General features: G+C 52.6%; 2 protein-coding genes across 2 annotated transcripts in view; both read left to right on the top strand.

Moving 5' to 3' along the window:
* The first annotated feature begins 2,162 nt into the window (after positions 1-2,162).
* Positions 2,163-6,303, top strand: PIANP (PILR alpha associated neural protein). Its single transcript, XM_024733349.1, has 5 exons — positions 2,163-2,225; positions 2,469-2,980; positions 3,692-3,773; positions 4,567-4,788; positions 5,102-6,303. The coding sequence occupies exons 1-5, from the start codon at positions 2,209-2,211 to the stop codon at positions 5,121-5,123; spliced, it is 855 nt and encodes a 284-aa protein (XP_024589117.1). The 5' UTR covers positions 2,163-2,208; the 3' UTR covers positions 5,124-6,303.
* A 3,884-nt stretch (positions 6,304-10,187) lies between these two features.
* The window catches only part of ZNF384 (zinc finger protein 384), a 17,407-nt gene continuing 1,170 nt past the window's right edge, over positions 10,188-26,424 (top strand). Inside the window, exons 1-9 of the mRNA XM_024733130.1 lie at positions 10,188-10,682; positions 17,056-17,126; positions 17,415-17,652; positions 17,889-17,936; positions 18,140-18,473; positions 22,879-23,103; positions 23,803-23,985; positions 25,446-25,524; positions 26,291-26,418. Of these exons, the coding sequence (XP_024588898.1) occupies positions 17,061-17,126; positions 17,415-17,652; positions 17,889-17,936; positions 18,140-18,473; positions 22,879-23,103; positions 23,803-23,985; positions 25,446-25,524; positions 26,291-26,418 (1,301 nt within the window). The 5' untranslated portion in view covers positions 10,188-10,682; positions 17,056-17,060. The remainder of the gene's footprint in view (positions 10,683-17,055; positions 17,127-17,414; positions 17,653-17,888; positions 17,937-18,139; positions 18,474-22,878; positions 23,104-23,802; positions 23,986-25,445; positions 25,525-26,290; positions 26,419-26,424) is intronic.

Below are 26,424 nucleotides of genomic sequence, written 5' to 3'. Positions count from 1 at the left end.
TGAGCGAGAGGAACCCCCACGCCCCCGCCCGAGGGAGCCCGGCCCTGCCCTCCCAGACTCCGCGCCTTTCGCCCCCCGCCCCTCCAGGCGCGGTCCCTCGCCCGGCTCGAGCCTCCAGCCCATAAGCGCGCCTTCCCCACCACGCTTTTCTTTGCTCCGCGGGTCCCGACTCCATCCTGCCCTCCTGGCGCAGCGGTCGCCGTCCCCGCCGCTGCCTTCCTCCCGCCTTGGGCTCAGCCCCCGGCTCCTTGCATCCTCCAGCCTCGGCTTCCCTTTCTGCTCTCGGCGCTCCCGCCCGAGGAGACCCCTCGCCTACCTCCTGGTCCTCGTCCCCCGCCCCCCTTATCGCTTTCCAGCCCTGTCCAGGGAGCGTGGGCCTGTGGGAGGGGTGGGCTCGCGGCCGCGCTGGGGATGGGGCCCGGTTCCCCCAGCCCGAGGCTCCCGCCCCACCCCCAGCTCGTCTCCTGCGCACAACAGGTCGGTGAGGAGCGAGGGGAGGGTGGGGTGGCGCGCCAGCCAGGGGACTTGGGGCTTCCTGGACGGGGTGACTAAGGGGTGCGGGGTCCGGGGACTGGAGATGACGTTGGTTGGGGAGGTGGGATGCACAGGCGGAGAGGCGAGTGGGTCCTGGAGTCAGCTGGCCACAGACGTCCCTGGGAGCCCTTTTCCCCTCCCCTGGCTCACACGCCTTCCTCTGTCCCTGCAGCATCGTTCTTTTCCCGGTTCCGTCTCCCTTCTTCCCACCTGGCCCCCATCCCTGCCTCTCTCCGTAGCTCCGTATCCCTTTCCGTTGGAAGAAACAATTTCCATCTCCTCCATCTTTGCTGTTCCCGTTTTCCGTCCCCCGTCCCTTCCTTGTCTCAGGTTGTCCTCAGTACCATGTTCTCGCCTTTCCCCCTTCCTTCCTCCCCATCCCCGGTCCCCTCCATCCCTTTTCTCCCTTCCCCTTCCACAATCTCCACTTCCCATCCTGCCTGGACCTTTCCTTCCTCCTCCTCCTGCCCTTCCTCCTTCTTCCCCGCTCCTGTGACCGCTTCACCCTCTCAGCTTCCCTCCCTGACCTTTACTCTCCTCCTCAGCATCCTCCAGCTGCCGATCTCCTCTGCACCCCCCAGTCCATTCTTTCAGGACTAGCCCCCTTCATCTGCTTCCCCTTCACCTTTCTCTTCCCTTCTCACGCCTCACCAGCCTTCCCTGTCTCAGGCCATCATGCCTTCACATCTCTCCCCACAGCCCACTTCCCCAATCCCTTCCCCAGACTCTCCCACCTACTCCCCTGTTATTCTCTGAGAGGGTTTAATGTCCAGATTTAGACCCAGAATCCAGAGGACACCAAGTGTCATATCCTCATTCACTGGGGAACCTGCTGCCGCAGCCTGGATCCACCACCCTCAGCTCTGAGAACGTGTCCTCCTCTTTCAAAACCATCCATCCCGATTCTCCCAGGACTCTTTACCCAGGAGAGCTACATTTGAGGGGGTGGCCTCTCCCCAACTCCACCTCCCCTCAGAGGGCACCTATGCATTTGGATGATGGAACATTGAGCAAATATTATATTCTGTAGTTTTCCTCCCGCCCACCTCTCTCTTTCTCTCTTTCCTTCCATCCCTCCATCTCCTGTTCCCCTGCTCCTGAAGACGAGATTCCTGGGGCCATTCAATCATAAGAGAAAGGCCTCAGACAACAAGTGGGGTGGGCAGGCGGGGACGCTCCCCCTGTACAACCGCACACGTTCACACACTCACTCAGATTGACTTCCTCTTCCCTCCCCCACTCAGACTCCCTCCCTCCCTCGGTAGGTGCTCAAGGAATCACAAGGTTCTTGGCTCTAAATTAAGATCTAAGAAAAGCTAGGAGCTGTGGGCAGAGGAAGTGAGACGGAAGGAAGCCAGAGAAGTGAGAGTAGACCCTGGGGTGGGGAGGTAACAGGGACCTGGGAAGTTGTGTAGATAGAGGCTGGGGACTAGACAGGGGACCACTCTGGGGGTTCCCCTCCCCGCTCCCCACCCCCCCACAAGAGGATGCTAGGCAGCCATGGGTCCTGAGTGGCAGCAGCATAGCTGGCAGCCACAGCTGGGAGGGGAGATGGAGGTGAGTTGGTGGATGAATGAGCTGGGGAAGTACTCAGGGCAGGGTTGGGATGTGATGACCCCTCTCTCCCCCAGTAAAAGCTGAAAATCTGGGTCATCTCTGAGGAAGATCTCGGACATGGAGTCCAGAATGTGGTAAGTCTGGCCCAGCAGGGGAAGCTTGGAAGCCACTTTCCCTGGGGTCTTGGCCCTTTCCCTCCTAGGCCCACCCGGGGCCTTTCATCCTGAGGGCTAGACCCTAGGAAGATGGGAAATGAGACCAGTCTTCCCAAGGCCCACCTACTTTTTGCACAGAGTCTTGGAGGGAGGCGGCCTGTCCTCTGCACACAGAAGCCCAAGATGGCCTTGGTTTCACCCGCTCTCTCTCCCTTCCCGCAGGCCTGCGCTGCTGCTGTCCCATCTCCTCCCTCTCTGGCCACTGCTGTTGCTGCCCCTCCCACCGCCTGCCCAAGGTTCCTCCTCCTCCCCTCGGACCCCACCAGCCCCAGCCCGGCCCCCCTGTGCCCGGGGAGGGCCCTCAGCCCCACGCCATGTGTGCGTGTGGGAGCGGGCACCTCCACCAAGCCGCTCCCCGCGGGTCCCAAGATCACGTCGGCAAGTCCTGCCGGGCACCTCGCCCCCGGCCACCCCATCAGGCTTTGAAGAGGGGCCACCCTCATCCCAGTACCCCTGGGCTATTGTGTGGGGTCCTACAGTGTCTCGAGAGGATGGGGGGGACCCCAACTCTGCCAATCCTGGATTTCTGCCCCTGGACTATGGTTTCGCAGCCCCGCATGGGCTGGCCACCCCACACCCCAACTCAGACTCCATGCGGGGTGATGGAGATGGGCTTAGCCTTGGAGAAGCACCTGCCACCCTGCGGCCAGTCCTGTTCGGGGGCAGCGGGGAAGGTGAGTGGGAGTTGGGGAGGTTGGTAGCGATTTGGGGGTGGGGAGGCTGGCTGAAGACTCTAAAGGAAGCAACAGAGGTCCTGCCTGTTAGCTCCTTCCACAAATGTGTCGGGCACTAACGCTGGCACGGGAGGCCGAGATGAAGATGCATCTGAGCCTCAGAGGAGCTCAGGTCCACTGGAGAAGACAGATGTGTAAACGCTCGGGGATGAGTCAATGTAATAAATTCTCTAACGGAGGTGTGCACAGCGTGTTTTTAGGCAGAGAGAGAAGGGAGAGACTACTTCTGCCTGGGGATCAGGACACCCTCCAAGAACTGACATTTAAGCTGGACCTTGGAAACAGTGGGAGTATTCCAGTCAGAGGAAATGAACGAGCCCTTCAGGGCCAGTGGTCTGGGGGTGGGGCCAGGGTGGAGATGGACGTTTCCAGCCCCTAGTTTCTGTGCAGAGAGAGATCTCTATGACCTTGGAGCCTCCTCCTCATCCCATATATACAGAAGATTTGGGGAAGTGGAGAAAAAGGATTTGGGAGGAAAAGAGCTGAAAACTCTGTGGAAAGCCGATGATAAAAATAAAGCGGGGAGGCTCCAGAGAAGCAGAAAGAGTTGGGCAATGTGGCTTCAAACGGCAACGCTCCAACCCAACCTCCAGCCTCTCTCAGCTCCCTCCACCTCAAGCCTCCCTAAAAATTTCTCCCTACCCCAAGCAGGTGTGGACCCTCAGCTCTATGTCACAATTACCATCTCTGTCATCATTGTTCTCGTGGCCACTGGCATCATCTTCAAGTTCTGGTAAGCTGGGGTGGGGGGAGGAGATGCTGGCATCCCCATCAATGTTTGGCTACATTTGGCTGGAAGGAGGGAAGGAGCCAGGGCGGCGGTTTTGCTGGCGGTGGGATAGGAAGTGGTGGGTTAGGGCAAGACTTTGGGAAAAGGTAGGAAGGATTCGGGTGGGGGAAGCTCTGAGAAATGAGTGCAGATTCCTTCTGGGGAAACACAAGGGTGATGGGAGAGGGGGGGAGTCATTTGTGTGCACGGGGGCTTTGGTGGCCAGCCCTTGTCCCCGTATCCTGCACGACCCATTCTGCAGAGCCCCTTCTTAAGGCTGCCTGGGGAGGAGGGAGAAAAATCCGAGCTTCCTTTGCACACACTTAAGATCGGGTCGCTCAGTCCTTCCCACTTGACTGCAAGAATCGTTAGACTCAGGCGTCCAGGTCATTAGCTGACTTTGAACTAGGACTAAACCTGCCAGGCGCCTGCTGCGGAGGTTTGAAATGGCTCTGCTGGGTATGCGTGGGGGAGAGGCGGTTCTGGGGGACTCTGTGTGTCTGTGGGGAGGAGCTACTCATTCTGTGGATCTGAACCAGGCGAGAGGGTGGCTGAGATTCCCGAGCCCCCTGGCGGGGAGAGGAAGTGGTTTTGTGGACGCGGTCTCAGGACACGGGGCTTAGGGACCTGTTAGAGGCTGGTTTCTCTGCTGTAGGATGTTGCGGGTGCCTGAGGGAGGCTAGGGGTGGCCAGCGCTGGAAGCCCAGGCTGGGGGCTTCCTGAGTGTGTGAGAACCTCTTTCCTTCCGGGGCACCAGCTGGGACCGTAGCCAGAAGCGGCGCAGGCCCTCTGGGCAGCAAGGTGCCCTGAGGCAGGAGGAGAGCCAGCAGCCCTTGACAGACCTGTCCCCAGCCGGGGTCACTGTGCTGGGGGCCTTCGGGGACTCGCCCACCCCCACCCCTGACCACGAGGAGCCCCGAGGGGGACCCCGGCCTGGGATGCCCCAGCCCAAGGGGGCTCCAGCCTTCCAGCTGAACCGGTGAGGGCAGGGCAGAGGGCTGGGAGGGCGGGCAGGGGAGGCACCTCGGGGCTGCGACTGTGGGATTGGGGCGCTCCCTCCCGGGCGGGTGGAAAGGAGGCAGACCTGCCCCCCCCACCCCGGGAGACTGGACCCCTCCTCGCCGGGGCACCCTTCCATCTCCCGCTGTCTGTGGATCTGCGTCCTGTTCTCATGCTGCCATTTAACTCCAACTCTGCCCTCCTAAACTTGATCCCTTTTATTTCTTGGACTGCCCTCTCGATTCTGGCCTGCCTCTTGGTTCCTGACGGTGCCCTTTCCCTTTTCCTCTCAGGATTCCCTTGGTGAATCTGTGATCCCCCCCGAGCCTGGGCTGCCACCAAGCAGGGGGCCAAGGGGCCAGCACAGCCCCCGTCCCGCAGAGGGCGGGGCGGCCGTGGGCGCCTCGGAACACTCGCTAGCCTGCGGGTGAGCGCACCCGCTCAGCCTCCTTTAGGTGGGGGCCCCACATATCTGTGGCTTTTGGCCCCCGGCCCCGCCCTGGCACACTCACGTGAGAGCCTTGCACACTCACCTCTCCCCCCACGAGCCACTGCACACACTCCTGCTCTTGTACGGCCAGTCTCCCTAGCCACGTCTCTCCCCTCCGCGGATCCTTCACGTCCTCCCTTTCGTCTCACACTGTTCCCTTTGTCTTCTCCCCCGTCCCACCCATCGCTCAGTGGCCCATCACTCAGAGGTCAGGGGGTGACTCCCGTGGACTCTCGTGTGCATGTCCCGGCCCTGCGCTGCGGCGTTGTGTGTCATGCTCACACTCTCGCCTCATGAACACTCACTGATTGAGTTTCTGTGGCCCCTGCATGCTGCCCCGGAGGTGGGTGGGAGGTGAGCTGGGGGCTCCATGGGCCTCCATCTGTCGCGGTCCCGTCCCGCTCCGCGTCACGTGTTTCGCTGTCTCCCCCATCCCGCTCCGAGGGCTCCCTGTGGGAATGGGAGTACTGAGGGCGCAAACTCCCACCCCCTCCACCGCTAAATTCTGTTGTCTGGGAGATGGCTTTTGGGGAGTCACCCGCTGCACCCGCTGAGAAAGGGGCTCCCATGTGCCCTCCCCTACTTCCCAAGTCCTTCCGTCTCGTCTGTCCTGGCTGTCTGTGTGTGTCACTCTGGAATTCAGAGCCCCCTGAGCCAGTCCTCCACTTGCCGGCCTCCCTGAGGGCCTCCGTAACTCCACCTAGGCTGCCAGGGACCGGAGCCAGCTGGTTCAAGGCCATCGGGAGCTCTGCCTCCCAATCCGCCCCTCCCTCCCTCCCTCCCTCCCTCCTTGGTTCCTCCACTCTCCCTCCTTTTGCACCGCCCCCCCCTCAGGTTTGTCCTGACTTCTCATGGCTTTCCCACCTTCCTTCCTACTTCCCTCTCTTACCTGGCTCCTATGCTGTGATATATATTTTTGTATTATCTCTTTCTTCTTGTGGTGATAATCTTGAATTCTTGTGGGATGTAAGTTTCAAAATTTTCAAATAAAGCCTTTGCAAGATACCTGAGTCCCCTGGTTCTGCCTTATGAGCCCCACAGAGAGAAGAGGAGGAGGGGCGATGGGCAGCTAAGAGGGAAGAAAAGAAGGATGGGGGGGGGGTGCGTGTAACCCCTCCGGACCCGATGTGACCTGGCCTGCTCTGACCCGGGGTTGGGATTCGGGGGCTTTGACTCGGGATGGAATGGAAGGAAGAGACTCTGAAGGGGGCAGTCTTGACAAGGAGCAGCCGCAGCAAGAGAGAAACCGGAAGAGTGGTTTGTTAATTGCTAGAGAAGGTCAAGAGAGACCACGAAAAAGGAGGTAGAAGAAAAGGGAAACTTACGTAGAAGCACAGGCGATGGCGCAAGCAAGAAAAGGAAGAGGAGAGCGCTGATAGACACATGGAGGTTGAAGGGCAAAAGGAGAAGAAAAAATGGAGCAACGGGCAAGTGATGAGAGGGAGCCGCAGTAAAGAGGCTGGCTGCCCTGCTTGCTTTATTTGCAGCCTTGCTCCCTCACCCGCCCCCGCCCACAGCTGCCCCCAGAAGCCCCGCGGTTAGCTCTCGTTAGCTTTCCCCGCTCTGCCCTCTCTGAGAGGCACTGCTGGGGTGTGGGCGTGGAATCGAGGGGTGCGTTTGGAGGAGGGAAAGCAGGCTGCCCAGCTGGGATCAGTCACCTCTGAGCCCCCAGTTCTAGGTCTGGCTCTCGTAACAGCCCTGCAAAAACCCACACGGCAGCCTCTCAGCTGTTGCTAGGTTCTGTTGCCATGGTAACCACCCAGGTCCCATTTCTCCCCACACCCCCATCTGTGCCCCACTTGCTCCCTGGAAATGGGGGCGCTCCAGGGAGGAGAGGAGATGGTCACGTGCAAGAGGGGGGCTGCCCTGGCCTGTGTTGGCCTCCATGTATTTATTTTTGCAGTTAGAATCAGGAATGTCTATGGATCTGTAGGTGGGTGCTTTAGGGGTTGGGGCGCTTTACTGTGTACTCAAGTGAAGTGTGGCTGAGTCCACGAAGCACACAACAGTGAGCGAGGTGGAGGGAGTGTATTTCTCAGGATCAGAGCTGTTTGTGGGTTCGGGTCATCAGACTCCCTAAGAAAAAGAAGAAAGAAGCAGATCTGGGCCAAGGAGTGATGAACCAGCTAAAAGCAGAGGTGCGAGGCAAACATTCTGCTGAGGCGGGCTCAGCATCAACCCAGTGGGACCTGAAGAGACCCCAGCCTGAAGCTGGTGGAAGGGAGAGGGCTGGATGAGACCTGAGAGTGCAGGAAGAGGTGCTGCTGGGATGGGCTGGAGGCAGTGAGGGACGGACCTGAGGAGGAGGGGGAGGACGAGGGGGGGAGGAGATTGGCGGGAGAGGAAGCCTCATTACCCTTTCCCTTCCTTCCCCACAGGAATCTAGTCCTTGTCAGGTGGGGGTTGGGGGGAAGAGGAGGCGCAGAAGGGGAAGAGCTGAAGTGCCCGGACAGCACATGTCTCTTACCGCCTTCCTCTTCAGAGAAACGGTGTGACCCCAGGGCTCATGCATATGCAAAAGGCACACATGAAGGTCCCTAATGAAGAGGGACTTAATTATCACCTGATTAGACTGCTGTTTCCCTAAATTTAAATAACTTAAAATACACCAGCAAGACACAGGAAATTCTTACCTGTTCCTTCTCCCTAAATGCCCTCCTTCCCCATGGAAAGTCAGATGGCAGGGAGAGACAGAGGAGAAAGATGTCCGAGTCTTCTGAGTTGTCCTAAAGGAATGATCCCAAACTAAATCCCATTGTAATGCTAACCAGGAAGAGTCAGGAGGCCCTGGGGAAGGATCCTAACTTTATCTCATGTAGTCTTGAAACTGAAACTATGGGGCCTCGGGAGGTCCTCAGAAGGCTCCAAGTGGCAAAGGAGTCACTGCTTAGTCACAGACCAAGAACACAAACAGTGGCCATGCTACCCCTTTGCTTCTTGGAGGCCACCCATCACTACCGGGAACAGCATCTCTCATCTGTATGCTTTCTTTGCCTCCTGAGCTGTGCATCAAATGACTAACCAGGCTTCTCTTAAGCATTTTTCTGGAATGCTTACCATTGTGGCTCAGACCAAACCAGGGAGTGGGGAAGCCCCCAGGAGGAGGGATCTCCCAGGCAGAGCTCAGGGTGTGGAAGTGATTCAAGATGGAAACAGTGTGCCAGCTGGAAAACCCCAGGCTAAAATTAACAGCCCTCCTCCCCCTACGCCCCACATTTATCTCTCTAAAGCTTTTCTCTAAGGAGTTCAAAGCACTAAAACTTGCTTCTTATAGCAAGGGCAGCAGCAGGGTTGACAATTGGAGACACCGAGGCCCGGGGGGGGTGCCAGTTATTGTAAATAGGAGAAGAACAGAAAGAGAACCAGAACTTACAGTGATTACCACCATTTTGCTCCCACTTTTCTATCTCTGCCCCCAAAGTCAAGGTTTCTCAAATCATCGATCTCTAACCCATACAGCAACTACGTCTGGTCACATCTGCGCCCTTAAGACCCTTATCCTATTGTGTCACTATTGGGTTGACACAGACAGGTTACAGAGTCCCAAAATGTGATAAAGAGAGTGGACGCTTTTAAAAAGATACAAATACATATCTTCTATTTAAACATTTAATTGCAATTTTTATTTTTAGGTGTCTTTTGCTACTTCCTGGGGAAGCTGTGACCTTGGGGAAAATCACTTAAGTCTTCAGAGTCTTATGTTCATTATATGTAAATTTTGGCATTACAGTTATTCCTATCGGGGTTATTTTGATCTCTAAGCAAGGAACTATTACTGTTAATAGGAGGTACTTCGATTCTGTTTCACTCAAAATAGAGCTGAGCCCAGAGGGATTCTGGTCAGATCTGGGACAGGCTGGTGGCAGCATTCATTTACTCAAATAGCATGTATTTATTTAGCATCTACTGTGTGCTCAACAAAGCAGTGGGAGGGTACCATGTATGAGACAGTTTCTCCCGAGTTGCTGACAAACTTGCTGAAGAGTCACATATATGAAATAGTTAAAACAGCCAAAAAAAAAAAAAAAAGGTACGGACTAAATGCTGTGGAAATTGAGAACGAGACCGTTGGAGCAATCAACGAAGGCTTCCTGAAAGAGTTCACATTAATTGTTCATTGATGCAACAAACGTTTACCAACTGCTTACTAAGTGCCAGGCTCTGAGGATACAGCAGCGAACAATTCAGAGTCCTTGCCCTCGTGGTGCCGATATTCCAGTGAGAAGAGGAGGACATCCAACAATATAGAATCAGGTAGAGGTGAGTGCTATATTTAAAAGTAAAGCCGGGTGAGTAGGAGATAAAGATGTGGAAGAGGGCCACAAGAACTTAGAGACCAAAGCAAAGAGAGTAAGGGGTGTGGTTAGGCAGGGGTAGGATTCTGAGGCCTGGCGGGGGGGGGGGGGGGGTTAATTAGTCACGCTTTGGGCCTAAGGAGGGACCTCAGAAAACTACTGACACATCCTTTTCCTTTCTTTCATATTCAAAGCATTGAGACCTTCTGGAGAGTATGTAAGAAAAAAGAATGGTAACTCCCTACGTCTGCCTATCGCCCCTTGAGGGAAGGGAACCAGGACCCGTCTTTTAAGACTCCATACCGCCCCTCGTACCTTGATGTATAATTCATGAACCTGTCGCGTTTCCACCCTCCCACTTCCCCTGAAGTCCCTTCCGGAAGCCCGGAACCGCAGTCGTGAAGGTTCGGCTCCTGCCCTTAGAGCAGAACCCACCTTCACTTCCGCTGTGGCGTCACATCCCTGGAGGGTATACCGCGTCCCCGGCCAGAAGCTACTTCCGCCCCTACTTGTCGTAACTTCCGCCCTGAGTATGCTGGAGCGCTCACCGCGCCGGATGTGCTCTAGCTGCTTGAACTGGCACTGTGCCTGACACAAGGGCTTGTGCATCCCCCCCCCACACCCGGGTCCTCAGCTTTGCCTTCTGAGCCAATCCTTGGGAGGCAGGGACGCTTCTCTTCTTCCAGCTCTTCTGTTCTCTAACCGTCCCCACACACCCCCGCCCCCGCCTCCGGTTACCTGCGGCCCCGGGAGACCAAGAAGAACCAGTGTCTGAGCCCAGGGGTGGACCCCACGCACTGGTGGTAGAGTTCATCTTAGTTGCTGGGAATTGGATGTCTTTCCCTTGTATCCACATAGCGGGTGGCCCTGCACTGCTGTCGTTCTGTCCTTGCATCTTTGGATGGTTGGTCGGGGGTCCGCCTGCTTTCTGGACTGAGTGCTGGTGGTCAAAGAATTCCTGAGGTTCTCCACAGTTCTCCGGTGGCTGCACCCTTACCGGCCCCTGTAACCCAGACAATTTGTTTACAGAAAGTTCAGGAGCCCTGGAAAGGACAAGGAATAAGACGACAGGAGGAAGAGAGAGAGAGGGTAAGACAATTTGGTGCTAATGGCTTTTCCAGTTTTGGGGGGCGAAGGGGTCATAATCAAATGGCCCTTTTGCGGACAGCGTGACAGAATTGTTCAAGTAATAGCAATTGTAATACTGGTGTTTGCTGTAGGAGAAAAATCAGCCTCTTCGTATTATCTCTTGAGGATACCCAGGAAGTTTTGTGCGAAAGTTGGCACTGTACCCCATCACCTTCCATGCCCACCAGTCCTCAAGAAGAATGAGTTGTGAGATGCTCAAGTGAACTCACTAAGCAGTGTTGCATTGTGTCCGAAGGAGAAATTTATTCTGCTTTGGAGATAAATGGGCCCTAGTTGCCATTGTAGCCTTTGTGGCATAGCTAATGGAATTGCTTTCTCGTGTTTGGAACAAGCAGAACTGAGTTTAGAGTGGAGTTTGTATCCTTAACGTTGCATCAGTGTTTGGAGTGGATCTGGTGAGTGATTAGAATCCGTGGTGTGATGTTATTTGAATTTGACGTGGCAGGGTGAAGTTTGGGGGAAAAAAACTGATTCGTGGGTAGTTTGAAATAAAATGGATAAAACTGTATGGAGTAGACTCCAGAAGTAGCTCTGGAAGAATTCAGAATATGAGGTTTGATGGTGATTGAGTTTTAGGTTGCCTGAAAATGACAATATATCAACTCAAGAGAGTTTGAGTTCAGAGCTTATAATCTTAGAGGTGTCTTCTGAGAACCAATTCCAGGCTGGTTTATAAAATTTATTACCCATAGGTTTCTGAGCCAAGTTGGTGATTAAATATTAGGTGCATATTCCCTCTTCTCCAGACTTTTTTTTTTGGTTTGTTTTTTCTTTCCTGCCTCACAATGCGCAGGTCCGTCAGTTAATAGCGGAACGGGCAGGACAGGGGGAACCACTATGGCGTTCTCCCTGCAGGGTGCAGGTCCAGTGGTCCAGTGGTGCCCAGGGTAGAAGGTGCTGGCTCAGATTGCCAGCTTTGTGGTGGTAGTGGTCCTGTTGGTCTCTTTGGGCATGGTGTGATGGTCTTTCCCAGTAGAATTGGGATAAACCTGTTCTCAGTTATTTTGTACTTGGGAGAGTTCACAGTAGGAAGTCCCCAGATCCTGTTGGGATGGCCCTTCTTGAATGCCCTTAGGACCTGAGAAAAAGATTTGTTTCCTAACTGAGGAGAAATGGTCCTGTGTGTTTCCTCACTTCAAGTCCTTAGCTAATATTGCAACCTTTCTGCAGTTGTGCATTTTGGAACCGTTTTTTTCAATAGAGTGTCCGAGATCCATGTGTCAAGTTCTTTCCTTTTTTCTTTTTCTTAATAATTTTTTTAGTTTTGACTGCGTTGGGTCTTCGTTGCTGCGCGCAGGCTTTCTCTAGTTGCGGCAGGCGGGGGCTACTCTTCGTTGCAGTGTGTGGGCTTCTCATTGCGGTGGCTTCTCTTGTCGCGGAGCACGGGCTCTAGGCGCGCAGGCTTCAGTAGTTGTGGCTCGAGGACTCTAGAGCGCAGGCTCAGTAGTTGTGGTACACGGGCTTAGTTGCTCCGCGGCATCTTCCCAGAGCAGGGCTCGAACCCGTGTCCCCTGCATTGGCAGGCAGATTCTTAACCACCGCGCCACCAGGGAAGCCCCTCCAGTTCTTTCTGTAGTTGAATTTGAGTTGGTTGTTCTTTGCATCTCTCTTTCTTGTTAGTGCTTCTTCTAGTTGGTGATTAGTAAGCTGGGGGCTATAGATCTGATACTTTTGGGTGGTTCCTTTATAATTATGTGGTCTCTATGTAATTTCTGCTAATTGTCACGAATAGTCCTCATCACATGGAAGTGTTTCTCTAACTCTCCTCAGGAGTACTTTGAGCATTTTATTCTTTTTCTTCTGTGTGTTGTCTCCATCTCAATTCCATGTGCCTTATGAATTTTTTAGGGGTTTGATGCTCTTCCATCCTCTACCCAAGTAGAAATTTAGGAGAGTCGTAATTTACTCAGAGTCATTTACTGATGTAGGGCCTAAACCTAGATTCTGGAAGCTTTGATTCCTCGGTCCATCCTCTGGCTACTAAATTGGGTTGGTGTATTCCATGATTTCCTAAAGGTTGGTTGTGTGAGAGAATGTTATTTTCTTGAGAAAAGAAAACCATGCTTTATTTTGGGGGGAAAAAATGTAAAAATTGTAAGTACCAGGAAAGAAGTGGTAGTCTTCAGTACTTCTACGAAAACTGCAGTGCTGGAGGCAGTGATGTCTTTATCCCTGGATGGCTGGTAGCACTGGGGAAGGATGAACAGATGGACAGAGCTCTGGTGCAAGAGTTCAAGTCTTCCTATGTATTTCATGGACGTAACTTAATATTGTCTTTTTTCTTCACCTTCTCAGTCTTCCAAGATTTCTTTTGAGATTGGAAAAGGAGTATGTAGTTCCTGAACCTCTTGAAAGGAAAATGCTGTCCAACTTAATTATAGTAAACGTCCCTTCTTATTGGAGAACAGCAGAGGCATGGTGCGGTAGTAAAGTTGGAATTAGAACCCAGATTTTCAATCTGCCAACATCATCTTTCCACCTACTGTGTTTTTCCTTCTCTCCTGAGCTTTGGGGCTATAATAGAAGCCTGCCTCTTCCTTCCCAGTCTAGGGTAAACCCCTTCTGGTTTGTTTTTAATGTGTTGGCATAATCATCAAAACTGATGCTCTGTGGGGAGTTCCTGGTGGCCTAGTGGTTAGGATTCGGTGTTGTCACTACCATGGTCTGGGTTTTATCCCTGGTCGAGGAACTGACATCCCGCAAGATATGCGGTGTGGCCAAAATATAAAACAAACAAAAGAAAACTGTCACTCTGTGTAGAGATGAAGTTTCCCTGTAATATCATTACTTTCTTCGGGTTTTAAGAATGTTCATATGTGTGTACCTGGATGTCAGGATGGTTTGGTGGGCGTTCCTCCATGCGTGATAGAGAGTTGAAAGGAGAAGTGGTAAGACAACAGTTGGCAGGTATTTGAGTGAGCTGGTGCCAGGGCACCCTGTGACACAACCCCAGGGGGCGCCATTTACATCACATTCTGGCATCAGGACAGTGTTGACCCTTTCTCCGGTGTCATCCTGCAGGCGGATATTGCTTCCAGTTGGGCAAGCAGGGCTCCCCGTGCACCCGCTTTTGGGCTGATGTATTTATCAGGAGCCCACAGACACGTTTATCATTTTGTCCTAGGAGCGGCTGTGGTTCTGATCTTCAGCTTTGTTCTTTTAAGAACCAAAGCAGAGTGAGAGACTGGGTATCCAGGGAGGTGGAGGGGCCTTTTCTTCTATTTACCCCTTCTGGACATTCTGGCCTTTTAATTCAGACCCCATCATTCTAAAATCAGTTACCTTGGTGGCCAGGTGAGGTTTCACTGGATGTGGACAGAGAATACCATCTTTCACTGCATTTTGCTGTCATTGAAAACTTCGTTTTTGGTGTTTGCTTTTTTTTTTTTTTTGGCAGCCATGCTGTGGCTTGTGGGATATTAGTTCCCTGACCAGGGATTGAACCTGGGCCCTTGGCAGTGAAAGTGTGGAATCCTAACCACCGGACCACCAAGGAATTCCCTGAAAACTTCATTGTTGAAAGCATTTATTGAGAACTACCTGAAAAGTATATAGTCCGTTTCTGGAAATAGTCTAAATTCCGATTTGTGTGTCAAGCCCCAGCAGCAGAGAGCATGTACTTGAGTTGGTCTCTTGTAGGACCCTTTTCTAGCTTGCTCTTTGGTCCTGGGTTCAGATCCCTGTCCTGCTATTTACTGTTTGCCTCCAGTTTCCTCATTTGAAAAATGGGTAACACAACATTATAAATCAACTATATTTCAGTAAAATGTTTTTTTAAAGAGAAAGAAAAAAGAAAAACAGGGATTGCACTGTCCTGCTTCATAGAATTGCTGTGGGATTAATGGTGCGATGGTTGTAAAGTGCTCAGAACAGTACCTTGGACACAGTGGGCTCTTAATAGATGCTAATGGTGGTGGTGATATTGTCCTCCAAGTCACTTCGTGCCCCTTTGTAACAACCTACAGGCCATGTTTGACTCAGAAACTGCTTCCCCTGCGCCCCTGGCAGGACACTAAGAGTGGATGTAGTTTGGGCACGGGGAGGGGCCTTGTTCGCCAGAATCCTGAGGACAGCCTTATTTTCAGGCTCTCAGTTCCTCCCTCCTAAATTTTCACATCCGTAATGCATTTACTTCCTTGTCTCTTTAGGGGGATAGTATGATTAGATCCTCCTTTCCTTTACTCTCCAGCCTGATTCTCTAGTGCATTTCCACCACAGCCGCCACCCTTGTCGATTTCATGCATCTCAGCTAGAAGGTTAGAGGGATGGGGGCTGTGGGTCCCAGTCGGAGCCCTTGGCTTGGCTTTCAGGGTCCGTATGCGAAGTCTGCTGCCACTCGGTTCGCCAAGTATGGAATTGCCTACTGGGTGATGGGTCCTGTCTTAGAACCTGGGGGCAGTTCAGGATGTGGCCCCTGCCTCCCCCAAAGCTGGGCAAGATCGGGTCCCCTTACACTGCCATCTCACTGTTTCTCAACGTCCATTGCCTCCGGAGGGCCTGAGGCTCAAGGCCCTTTACAAAGCTGGCGGGGAACTGGGTGGCACCCGTGTGGAGAGTGTCTGGTTTTACTGTGTTTATAACTTGGGAAGCAGAATTGGTCTGTGCCTGACCCTCAGGGCATTTAAAGTTGAGTCTCATTTGTGTGAAGCTGTGGTAGCCACAGATTTGCTACTCTACTTTGCTACTTTTGGGGAAAAATAGGCTGAAATTCAGTTCTGCTTCCCTTTATAGGTTTTATGAAAATTCAGAGTGTTGTTCAGTAGAGCAAAAAATGTGATGAGACTTCTGGAGAAGGACCAGGAACACCGTTACATTTAGAGTGAGATCTTTTGCTTCACCTCCTGTGCTGAAGAACTTTCCTGGTTTCCTTAGTCACTGCTTGAGACCCAGTTTCTCTGCCCAGTCTACCCACCCATCTCTTAGAATCCCTGGTGTCCCCCTGCAGCATGTCCTCAGTGGGACCATGTGTGTGACCAGGCTACAAGTCACAGCGTCCTGTAGTCCTTTTGCCCCTCCTGGAGCTCGGCCGCTCTTGGCCCGGGGCAGCGCCGCGGTGTTAATGTTTATCCCCTCACTTCCCCTTCCCACCCGTGCCCTCCCCCTGCTTCACCTGCCTCTGCCAGCCTGGGTCTCTCCTGGCCCAGGCTTTTGGGAGAAGCTACTGTGGGCCAAGAGCCTGCAATTCAGCCTTGTTAGGAGAAGCGATCGGAGTATGAAAATGAGTGGAGGGATGCCTGGGTTCCGGACCCATCCGTGACTTGCAACGTGATTCTGAGGGATTCCTTTTCTTGCTCCTTATTCTTCCCGCCCCAGGCTTTAAGCTTACTTGTCATCCGCGTACAGAGGAGAACTTGAACTCTTAGAGGTACAGTGTTTGAGAACTACAGAGGAGTCTGGTAATGTGTGTGTGTTCTGACCCACCATTGTCCCTGCTCTAAATCCCTTTAGGTGGAGATCTGGGGTGCTGGTGCTGGAAACAGTCCCCCCCTTTTTTTTTTTGGCCGTGCCATGTGGCTTGCAGGATCTTAGTCCCCCGACCAGGGATCGAACCCGAGCCCTCGGCAGTGAAAGCGCAGAGTCCTAACCACTGGACCGCCGGGAAATTCCCTAGAACCCCTTTTAAAACTGGTAACTCCTAGGTTCTTACTGGTCAGTCCAGTGTGTGTGGTACCCAGTGCAGCATCACAGATGTTCTCAGACCTTGGTGGGATCCATGGGGCGTGGTCCCCAGATATCATCTGGTACCCCAAAGACCTTGATTCTGATTCTTGCCAATTTCATTCTTTAATTCTCTTGGACATTTTGTATTCTGGCCTAGAACCTTTTCAGGCTACAGGGAAATATAGACATGTCAGCTGGAACCCTTGAAATTGTTTATTTCAAGGAAGATGGATTTGAGGGGTGAAAGGAGAGGAACAATGACAGGTACCCTGGCTGTTTTCAGGCCGATCGGTGACCTGCTTTGCGTGGGCCTTGGGTCCGAGCCTTCCTCTCTCAGGACTTCAATTTCTCTTTTTGTCAGCCAAAGAAAGAAATACCACTTCTGTTTATTTGGGGTACAGGAAACATTGTGTGGGTAAATGAGTTGTGTGTAAGTTCTTTCACCAGCATCTGAACTGGGGTAGCCTCTGTTGGATGGGGATGTAGTGGTGAGTGGCTCTGACCAGCGGGACTAATATGCTAGATCCTGAGGCCTTGACTCCTCACTCCCAGCCCTGTGGGAAGAGACCCGGAGCTCCTCAGCGCCCCTTCGCCCTTGCTCAGCTGCTTCAGATGATTCCTGAGTGTGATGTGGTCTCGTTTCCTTCTTCAGGTAGAATGGAAGAATCTCACTTCAATTCTAACCCGTACTTCTGGCCTTCCATCCCCACGGTCTCAGGACAGGTACGTGGTGTTTGGTTTTTTGCTTCTGCTCCACTGGGTACTTTTTTCAGCTCTGAGTAGTGAGTCCTGTTACCGTGGACACTGAAGCAAGATAAATCCCATGCTGTTTCGCCAGGCCCCCCATCGCTGAGAATTACACAGTGTTTCTGTTCAGCTTCTCTCTGGAAGCACAGATATTAACCACCCGCCTTTTGATCCCCACAGAGGATGGACAGTGTGAGGTGCCGAGGGAGCAGACAGACTCGGGACTCTCCCTCAGAGGCCACTGTCCCGTTCCGTTTCTTTCAGATTGAGAACACGATGTTCATCAACAAGATGAAGGACCAGCTGTTGCCAGAGAAGGGCTGTGGGCTGGCTCCACCCCACTACCCCACCTTGCTGACAGTGCCTGCCTCGGTGTCCCTGCCCTCGGGCATCAGCATGGACACAGAGTCCAAGTCAGACCAGCTGACCCCACATAGCCAGGCATCCGTTACCCAGAATATCACGGTGGTCCCTGTGCCGTCGACAGGACTGATGACCGCTGGTGAGCACCCTCTGCTCTTCTCCAATCTGAGGTGTTGATCCTCCACGATCAGTACCCCAGGCTGGAGGGCGCCAAGGACATGGGGAGTGGGATATGTGTTTGATTACTCAATCAGATTTTTATTAAGTGCCTACTGTGTGCCTAGCAATGCGCTAGGCATTGTGGGCGATACAAAGAAGTAGAAGATGCGGTCCCTGCCTTTGAGGAGGTGACATTCTTTCCTTCTCTGAATCAAGGAGTCTCCTGTTCTCAGAGGTGGAGAAGAGAAGGGAGTCAATCAAGGGGTAAATCTCACTGTTACTGGGGGCGGGGTGGGGACAGGGGTTAGGAGACCGTTGTCTTTCTACAGGGTTTGGGGTTTCCTGTATACTCTGGGCGGGGGGGGCGGTGGTGAGGGGTTAAATAGACCATGATCTGGGGAAAATGACGTAGGACTAGGATCCGGACTGGGCAACATGACACCATCTCCTTTTTCTCACAATCCTAGGTCCCGGCTTGGTTATCACATCCCCCTCAGGCTCCCTCGTGACCACAGCCTCGTCAGCTCAGACCTTCCCCATTTCGGCTCCCATGATTGTCTCAGCTCTTCCCCCTGGCTCACAAGCCCTGCAGGTGGTCCCTGACCTCTCTAAGAAGGTAGCATCGACCCTAACAGAGGAAGGAGGCGGCGGCGGTGGCGGCGGCGGCACTGTGGCCGCTAAGCCCCCCCGGGGCCGAAAGAAGAAGCGGATGCTGGAATCGGGGCTTCCCGAGATGAACGACCCTTACGTCCTCTCCCCTGAGGATGACGATGACCATCAGAAAGACGGCAAGACCTACAGGTGAGGATCAGAGCCGGGCAGGGTGGGGTGCGGTTCTCTCAGCTTCCCTGCCCCCATCGGGCTCCGCGCTCCGGCAGCTTCCGCCTCGGATCCACGTGCATGTCAGTTGTTCTGTTGAGGGTTAGGACGGTGGAGCTTCTGGCCCTTCTCCGGCTCCTCTTCCCCAGGATGCAGACCCATTTCACCCCTTCCTTCTTTGAGGTCTTCAGCATTGACTTATTTTGGGGTGACGTAATGGAATTTCTTTCTTGTAATGAGGCTTTAGACTGGGTTTGAGACTCTTGTCTCCATCTCCTTTTTGGTTTCTACATTTTCCATTTCTATTTTTTCAAGAAACATTTCTGGTAAGCCCCTAACCTTAACCAGTGTGCTCTCCACCGGTTCTTGGGCCGTATTTGAGGATTGAGCCTGCCTGACCCTGCATGGTTGGGATGATGGGAGGGGTCTGTATAAAAAGGTGGAACGAATAGGATACCTCCCCTTCCCCCTGTGGAATATATGCTTGTGAGATGGCTGTTTTCTCACTTTCTCATTCATGGAAGTTCTTTTGATCCTCTACTTCCTTTAAGTCGTCCATTGCCAAAAAGCATTATAAGCATATTTGCATGTGGTACTATACGAAAATAATTACGTATCTAAACTCCCTGCCCTTTGAAAGGTGGAAATCTTTTAATCCCCTTGAGAACCGTCAAGGGCCCTAGTGGGTTTGGGGAGTCTGGTCCCAGTGTACAGAGTGGAATAGCCACCGTCACAGCTTTGACACAGACAGGGGTAGATGTGCATGGCTGGGAGACTGGGTCTGTCCTTAGTGTACCGAGATGGGCAATGTTGTTCCCATTTTAGGAGCGAAGGGAACTGCGGCACAGGAAATGGACAGAGCCTTGGGCTCATGGATTCAGTTCCCGGCTCCACCACGAACTTGCTGTGTGACCCTGGGCAAGTCCTTTTCCCCTCTCTGGGCCTCAGTTTCCTCATCTGTAAAATGGGGAGAATTCTGTTTATGCCTCCCAGCTGTTGGGAGTTATATATCAAATGAGATTTGAAATGTTGGGAACTTCGAAAGAGATGAGAAATAGTCATCATTTAGCATTTACTTTTATGTGTTGTACACTTCTACCATGGAGAGCTCAGAGCGTTTAAATCCGTCTTTGTAAGTCAAAATGAGGGGAGTGTTGCTATGCAGAAAGTATTGAGCACTGCAGAGTTCCAGCTCATAATCTGAAAGTTCACTGCAGCTTTATTATTACAGGTGTACCCCACTTACACAGTAAAAGTGTTCCTGAGCAATGTTTACATCATATCATACTATAAAGGTACTTGACAAGTTTGGTTCATTTAAAGATATCATACATTCAATAAAATGAAAATCCCTTTTAAATTTATTTTGTAGAAATTTGGATTTTTATGTGTTGGCTTAAAGTGAGGTCATTGTGACATGGAGCTACACCTGAACAAGACCGGTTGTTGCAGGAACGGTGGGGGGGCTCCCTGACACTCTGTAGGGCCCTTCACGTGGATCAGCGTCATCTGGTTCTGCCAAGGTTTCTCTCTCTTTGTCTTCCGGACGCACATTAAAGCTATTTCTGGACTTCCCACACTGCATGTGCAAAGAAATGTGAATGTACAATTGGAGGGCAGCCCTGATAGGATTTTCCACACACTACCTCCAGGTGACTAAAGAGAACTCTGGATTTAAGGGGGATCGATTATGTTATAGGTAAATGGAATTTCTTCAGAAACTCAGAACTCTGGGCTCCAAAGGAATCTTTTTAGTCACGAGGAGTCCCTGTTTCGATACAGGTGTGGGTCAACCACATCCATTCCTGTGGTCTGTGGCATTTGACTGGGTATTGGGGGAACTGGGTTCTTTTTCTCTGGGCAAGTCAACTTATTTCTAGTAAAATTTGAAGACCAGTCATGGCCCTCATCTATCCTGTGGAAATGTTTTGAGGGAAAATCAGAGTATCTGAAAGTGTTTTTGAACATCTTAGGGAAAAAGGCGTTGATAATTCACTTCAAAGCGGTTACTGTAACCAAGGCCATTGCCTTGCAGGTCTCCAAGGGAGCACCCTTGTGGTGTCGGGTGTGAATGGTGCCCCCTGGAGCTGTGCGCCCAGCGACACGGCCACAGCTCTCCTAATCGGGTTTCTTTCCCAGCACCTGACATCTTGTATTAGGCTTGTACTTATTTGGCTTCTCTGTAGTTTCAGTGTTTAAACATTCCTGGCAGATGATAGGATGGTCCAGCTTCCCCCTGGATACCTCTAGTGTGAGGAGTCTTAAGGTTAGGTGAGAATGAATCACTGTTCGCCCTTTGGCAAATTGCTTTACCTGTCTGAGCCTTTGTGCTCCTGTCTGTAGAACAGGGATAGTACTTGCCAGGTTGTTTTAGGGAACGGAAACAATGTGTTTAAAGGACCTGATTGGAGCCCGGCAGCGTCAGGCACAACAATAGGTGGCACCTCTTGCTACCGCCATTACTGTGTTATCGTTACGATTATCCCCTCTGGAGACAGCTCATGTTGTTGCCAGTCCATTATCGATGAGTTTAAGTTTTGCAGATTCTTCCCTCGTTGAAAATTTTGAGGAAGAGGGTTATTTTCTCTTCTATAACTAATTTCAGGTTAAGGGGTGCAGTTATGTGTTCAGCATTCACAGGCAAACTAATGAGGTTTTGCTTGAGCTAAAATCACTCCACCTGTCTGAGAAACCTTAGTAGAGGGAAGCTATTTTGTAACTCTAGTGCAGTTCCTCTCCAAGTGACAATGTGTCTAGTTTTCTAACCTCAGTTTTAGTGAAATACATAGTAGCAGTGCTGCTAGCATTAATGCAGTTTTATTGTTAGAGAATGCTTGGCTTACCATTGCCTATCCTGGGTGTTTGCTGGCCCTTTTGGGGGCAGCTATTTATCTCTCCATTTTACAGACCAGAAAATTGAGGTCTAGATTGATGAGCAAGCCTGTAACTGAACCCTGAGTAGAACCCCGGTGTCCAGACTTCTGTTGGCTGTGTCCTTTGGACCCTGCTAACTATAAACAGAACCTCCCACCCTCCCACACAATGGTTGGGCATCCCAGACAACAGCCAGGGGTTGGTAAACAGGTAATCAGATTTCTTTCAGAATTATCAAGTGACTAGAGAACTAGAAATTGGCCTCAATGATTGGATTTTTAATGGAAGCATTAATACAGGAACCATACCCCCAAGTAACAGTGGTCTCTTCTTCTCTGAGGAGCTCAGAGTTCTTTTTAGTCTGCGTCTCAGTTATTCTCTGAATATTCTCTTGGGACCAGGAAAAAAGCAGAAGTCACCCTTCACCATCCTAAGCCCCTCCTAGAGAGAGAAGTTGTGGGGGGGACCCAGAGAAGAGGGACTTGCCCCAGTGGCCTGGCTTCTACATTGTGTGCTGGTGAGTTGTTTGAGTGATAGGGTTCCAGCTCACATATAGATAGCTTTCGCCCAGTAAAGTCTGAATAGCTGTGACTTATCTTGCCCACAGGCCTCCTTATTTGATATTGTTGGGCAGTATCAGAGCAGGAAGAAGGATTACCAGCTCAGATGATGCATGAAAGTGTATTCGGATGATACTGTTGTCAACCCGAAGTGCTGGCGTTGAGCTAGGAAAGAGGAAAGGTTTAGCGGGGAAGCTCGGTATTTTGCCAGTCTTTTTTTTCTCCTTCATATTTGAGGGATACAACCCACTCCAGCAGTTACCTTGGCTCGTTGCGGAAGTAATTCTCACTTGATTGCCAGGGGGCCGGGGGACGGGGGGAGTCGGTGGAACATCAGATCCAGAGCGGAGGCCGGACATGTGGTTTGGGAAAGCCCCCTCCAAATAACCCTGATAATTCTTACCTCATCCCTCTAGAAATCACTGGCAAAAAGGAGAAAATCTGAGAGAAGACAGTTACCTGAGGAGACAGGAGAAAAGTCCTCTGAGGAATCTAGTCAGTTTGTCCTCATTGTCACCTCAGGAGCTTGAGGATTACCTGAGGGATGTACTTTCTCCACGGGAAACTGGGGAAAGGGGTTCTTCAGAAGTCTGAAGTCAAGTTACAGGCAGAAGGAAGACGGAGGCTAGGTGATATTCCTGGTCCGGTGAAAGCCGTGTCAGCCCAGGGCCCGTAATAAGATTTTCCTGTCTTACCTGGTTGAATTCTTGTTTGTGTACACACTTAGGGAGTCCAGGCATTTCAGCAAACACTTATTAAATACTTGTGTTGGGCTGTATTAGAAGGGCAGACTGTAAAGATAGATAAAATAGAGCTCCTCCTCTCGAGGGCCTCGCGTTGTCGCTGGAATAGAAGAGAGATCAGATAGGTTGGCATCTTTGGAAGTGGAGGGGCGGGTTCAGCAACGCCCTCACGGTGGGCAGGGTCCTAACCGCTGCCCTCCCTTGGCCCAGGTGCCGGATGTGCTCCCTGACGTTCTACTCGAAGTCGGAGATGCAGATCCACTCCAAGTCACACACCGAGACCAAGCCCCACAAGTGCCCACACTGCTCCAAGACGTTCGCCAACAGCTCCTACCTGGCCCAGCACATCCGTATCCACTCGGGGGCCAAGCCCTACAGTTGTAACTTCTGTGAGAAGTCCTTCCGCCAGCTCTCTCACCTCCAGCAGCACACCCGGTAAGGCTGCTTTCAGTCTCCCCCCGACTCCCTGCCGTGGACCCCTCACCCCGAGGCCACATGGCCCACGCCTCCTCTTTTCTCCACGTTTTCTTTTGTCCCTTTCAACTCTGCCCTTTGGGAGCCTCGATTCTCTCCCACTGCTGTCTGTGAAAACTAAACTGCGTTCCCCTGCAGCCTGGGGGTGGTGCCTGGAACATTGTGCTCTCCGGTCCCAAGGTCTGCAACGATTTATGTGGCTTCTCTCTGTGTCTGTGTTCGGAAGTCTTCTGCAGAGCAGGCCCTGCTTTTACTATATGCGTCAGTTCAGAGCCAAGGTGTGCATTCAGCCTCAGGTCCATGGGGGACAGGTGGTGTTGGTCTTTGTTCAAATTACTGTTTGGAAGCAGGGTGTCTGTGGTGAGTGTGTAACCTTGGCACAAAGCAGAGGGCTGACGAGACCGAAATCTTTAAGGTTACAGGAGCCAGGGGTGCAGCTCTTCATCATCTCACTGCCATTCTAGCCACCGACTTAAGATGAGCAGCAACCTAGATGTGGGTGTCCTCTTCACGAGCCTCTCCAGGCCGGCGCGGGTTTGTGGGGGAGGGAGGAAGGGGTGCTGTCATCCGTCAAGCAACATCATTTCACCCAGCGGAGAGCTGAGCCCGTGGTGTCGAACCGCTCCCTCCTCCCCCCTTCCCTCCTCTCCTCTCCGGCAGGATCCACTCCAAGATGCACACGGAGACCATCAAGCCCCACAAGTGCCCGCACTGCTCCAAGACCTTCGCCAACACCTCCTACCTGGCCCAGCACCTCCGTATCCACTCGGGGGCCAAGCCCTACAACTGTTCCTACTGCCAGAAGGCCTTCCGCCAGCTCTCCCACCTCCAGCAGCACACACGGTAAGGGAGAGTGGCGGGCTACTGCCCCCGCCCCGCTGGCATGCCCTCCCCACCCCCGCCCCGGACACACACAACAACCCGCATGCGGGGGGCGGGGGAGAGACCCGGCTGGAGGAGAGAGCTGGCCGGAGGAGAGCACAGCTGGCATCTGGGAGGAAGACCAAGCAAGACTGGAGACGCAAGCGGACGCTCAAGAGAGCCTTTCTGGGGCAGAAGCAGCGCTGAGGAGACACAGTGACTGTGGGACATTTCCCTGATCCGAGGGAGGAGGAAACTCACTGGGAGCAGAGCCGACGTTTCCTTCCCTCATTTCCCTCCCTGGAGACACCTGTGCACACATCCTGCAAGATTCTCGATGCCAAAGCAGGGCCACTTGGTCGGAGAAGACCATGCCTCTAGCCCTTAGGGCACCGATTATGAACGGGAGGAGGTATAATCAGACTTCAGCTGGGTACCAACTCAGCGACACCTGCAGCACCAAGTGAGGCTCCAAGGGATGCCAGGGGTACAGGAGAGAACAAAGCTCAGCGTAAATGTTCACAGAGAACCGGCAAATGAGACGAAAATGCTCGTACTCCATAAGGATGCGTCCTTTGTCCCGTGAGTCTGGAGTGGCTCGGAGGTGAGCCTGCCTCCTGGAAGAGCTGATGGTCTCCTTCAGTGGGATCTCAAGTTGAGCTGGAGTCCAGACTCCTGCTGGCTACAGGTCTCCTCTCCCGGCTGCTTCTGGAGGTGGCAGTCCCTCTTAAAGTGGTCCGACAGCTTGCTTCTCGAAGAGGAGGAATCGGGCTTTCCTCACAAGGAGACGTGTCCTGCGAGGTTTTCAGGATTTCATGCCCGGGATCTCGAAAAGCACCTGGTCACAGAGATGCTTCTGAAGTCCCTGCCGAGGAGCAGGGGTCTGCCAACTTTCAAGTCCTTGGCTCGTCTCAGCAGAGGGCCCTATAGTGTTTGGAAAGAGGTCAGATCAGTACTAAACTCGGCATTTCCTGCCGCTAGGGGCTGAGCTGGGAAAAGCCCCAAGGAGCTTCCACCAGCATCGATGTTGCTGCCGCCCTTCACAGTTCGCATAACTCTGTGCTTTTCTTTGACCCCAGAACTTGCTCTGGGATTGGTGCTAAGGCTGAAGGGGTAGTTTCTGGCTGTGTGTTGGGGGCCAAGGGAGAAGTGTTATGTGTTTCTTTTTTCTCGCCGTGTGTTTATCTCACGTTTCTGAACTCTCGTGAGGGCCGGTGACCGTAGGAGCTGCCTTGGCTGCCAAGCCCCCGGCCCTCCGCCAGCAGAGAGGAGCCCAGCTTGAGCGGAGTGGTGCGGGCAGCGAGCAGCAGTCGGGCCCGCTGGCCTGAGCCGGCGTCTCCTGGAGACCCACCCTGTGCTCCCAGAGGAGGCCCGTTAAGGCGCTGGTCCCTGAGCGGCCTTGCTGATGTCCTTCCCCTTTCTTCTTCTCTCGTCCCGTGCAGAATCCACACCGGGGATAGGCCGTACAAATGTGCACACCCGGGCTGCGAGAAAGCCTTCACACAGCTCTCCAACCTGCAGGTAGGTGTTCCACCCTCCACACGAGGCCTTGAGTCTAAGACTTGGGGTCACAGTGCCGTTTGACTGGTACAGTGGTTCTCAAGCTTTTTCAGGCCGCTTTACGTTCCTAACAGTCACTGGGGAGCCCAAAGAGCTTTCGTTGATGTGGGTACCACCTAATTACGTAGACATTAGGAAACTGAAAAACGATTTAGTAATTTGTTTAAAAATAACAAACCCCATTGTACATTAACATAAATAACATATCTCTTAACCTCCCTCCCCGCAAAAAGTCTAGTGAGAAGAACGGCATTGCTTTATGTTTATGCATGCTTCTCTAATGTCTGGCTTACCAGAAGATAGATTCCCTTGTCTGCTGCGTTCAGTCTTTACGATACTACACGTCGTGTAATCTCTGTATAGTCATGAAAGAATGAGAGTGAAAAGGCAAACGGTGTCGTCTTATTATTATTATTTTGAAAATAGTTTTGACCTCGCGGGCCCCCTGAAAAGGTCTTGGTGTCCCCTGGCAGTCCCCATGCCTCCCTTTGAGAACCACTGGACTAGTGGGACCAGGCGTAGCCGCCATTCTGACTTTAAGGATCCTGCCTGATGCTGCTTCCCTTAGCTGGTAGCGTCTGAAGCTTCATTTGAAGCAATTTCTGCTGCCTTCGGATGTAGGAGAACCCAGGAGGCCTGGCGCCCAGCCCAGGGCTTTCCATTAAGGTCAAGGAGGCAGGAGGGCGGAGTCTGGTGCAGCCGTCCTGATTTCTCCTTGTTTTCTCAGTCCCACAGGCGGCAGCACAACAAAGATAAACCCTTCAAGTGCCACAACTGTCACCGGGCGTACACGGACGCGACCTCGCTGGAGGTGCACCTGTCCACGCACACGGTGAAGCACGCCAAGGTGTACACGTGCAC

Source organism: Neophocaena asiaeorientalis, unplaced genomic scaffold, assembly GCF_003031525.2.
Source record: "Neophocaena asiaeorientalis asiaeorientalis breed wild unplaced genomic scaffold, Neophocaena_asiaeorientalis_V1.1 scaffold150, whole genome shotgun sequence".
Lineage (NCBI taxonomy): Eukaryota > Metazoa > Chordata > Mammalia > Artiodactyla > Phocoenidae > Neophocaena > Neophocaena asiaeorientalis.
Note: the sequence above shows the minus strand (reverse complement) of the source record. Positions and strands in the feature narration are given on the sequence as shown.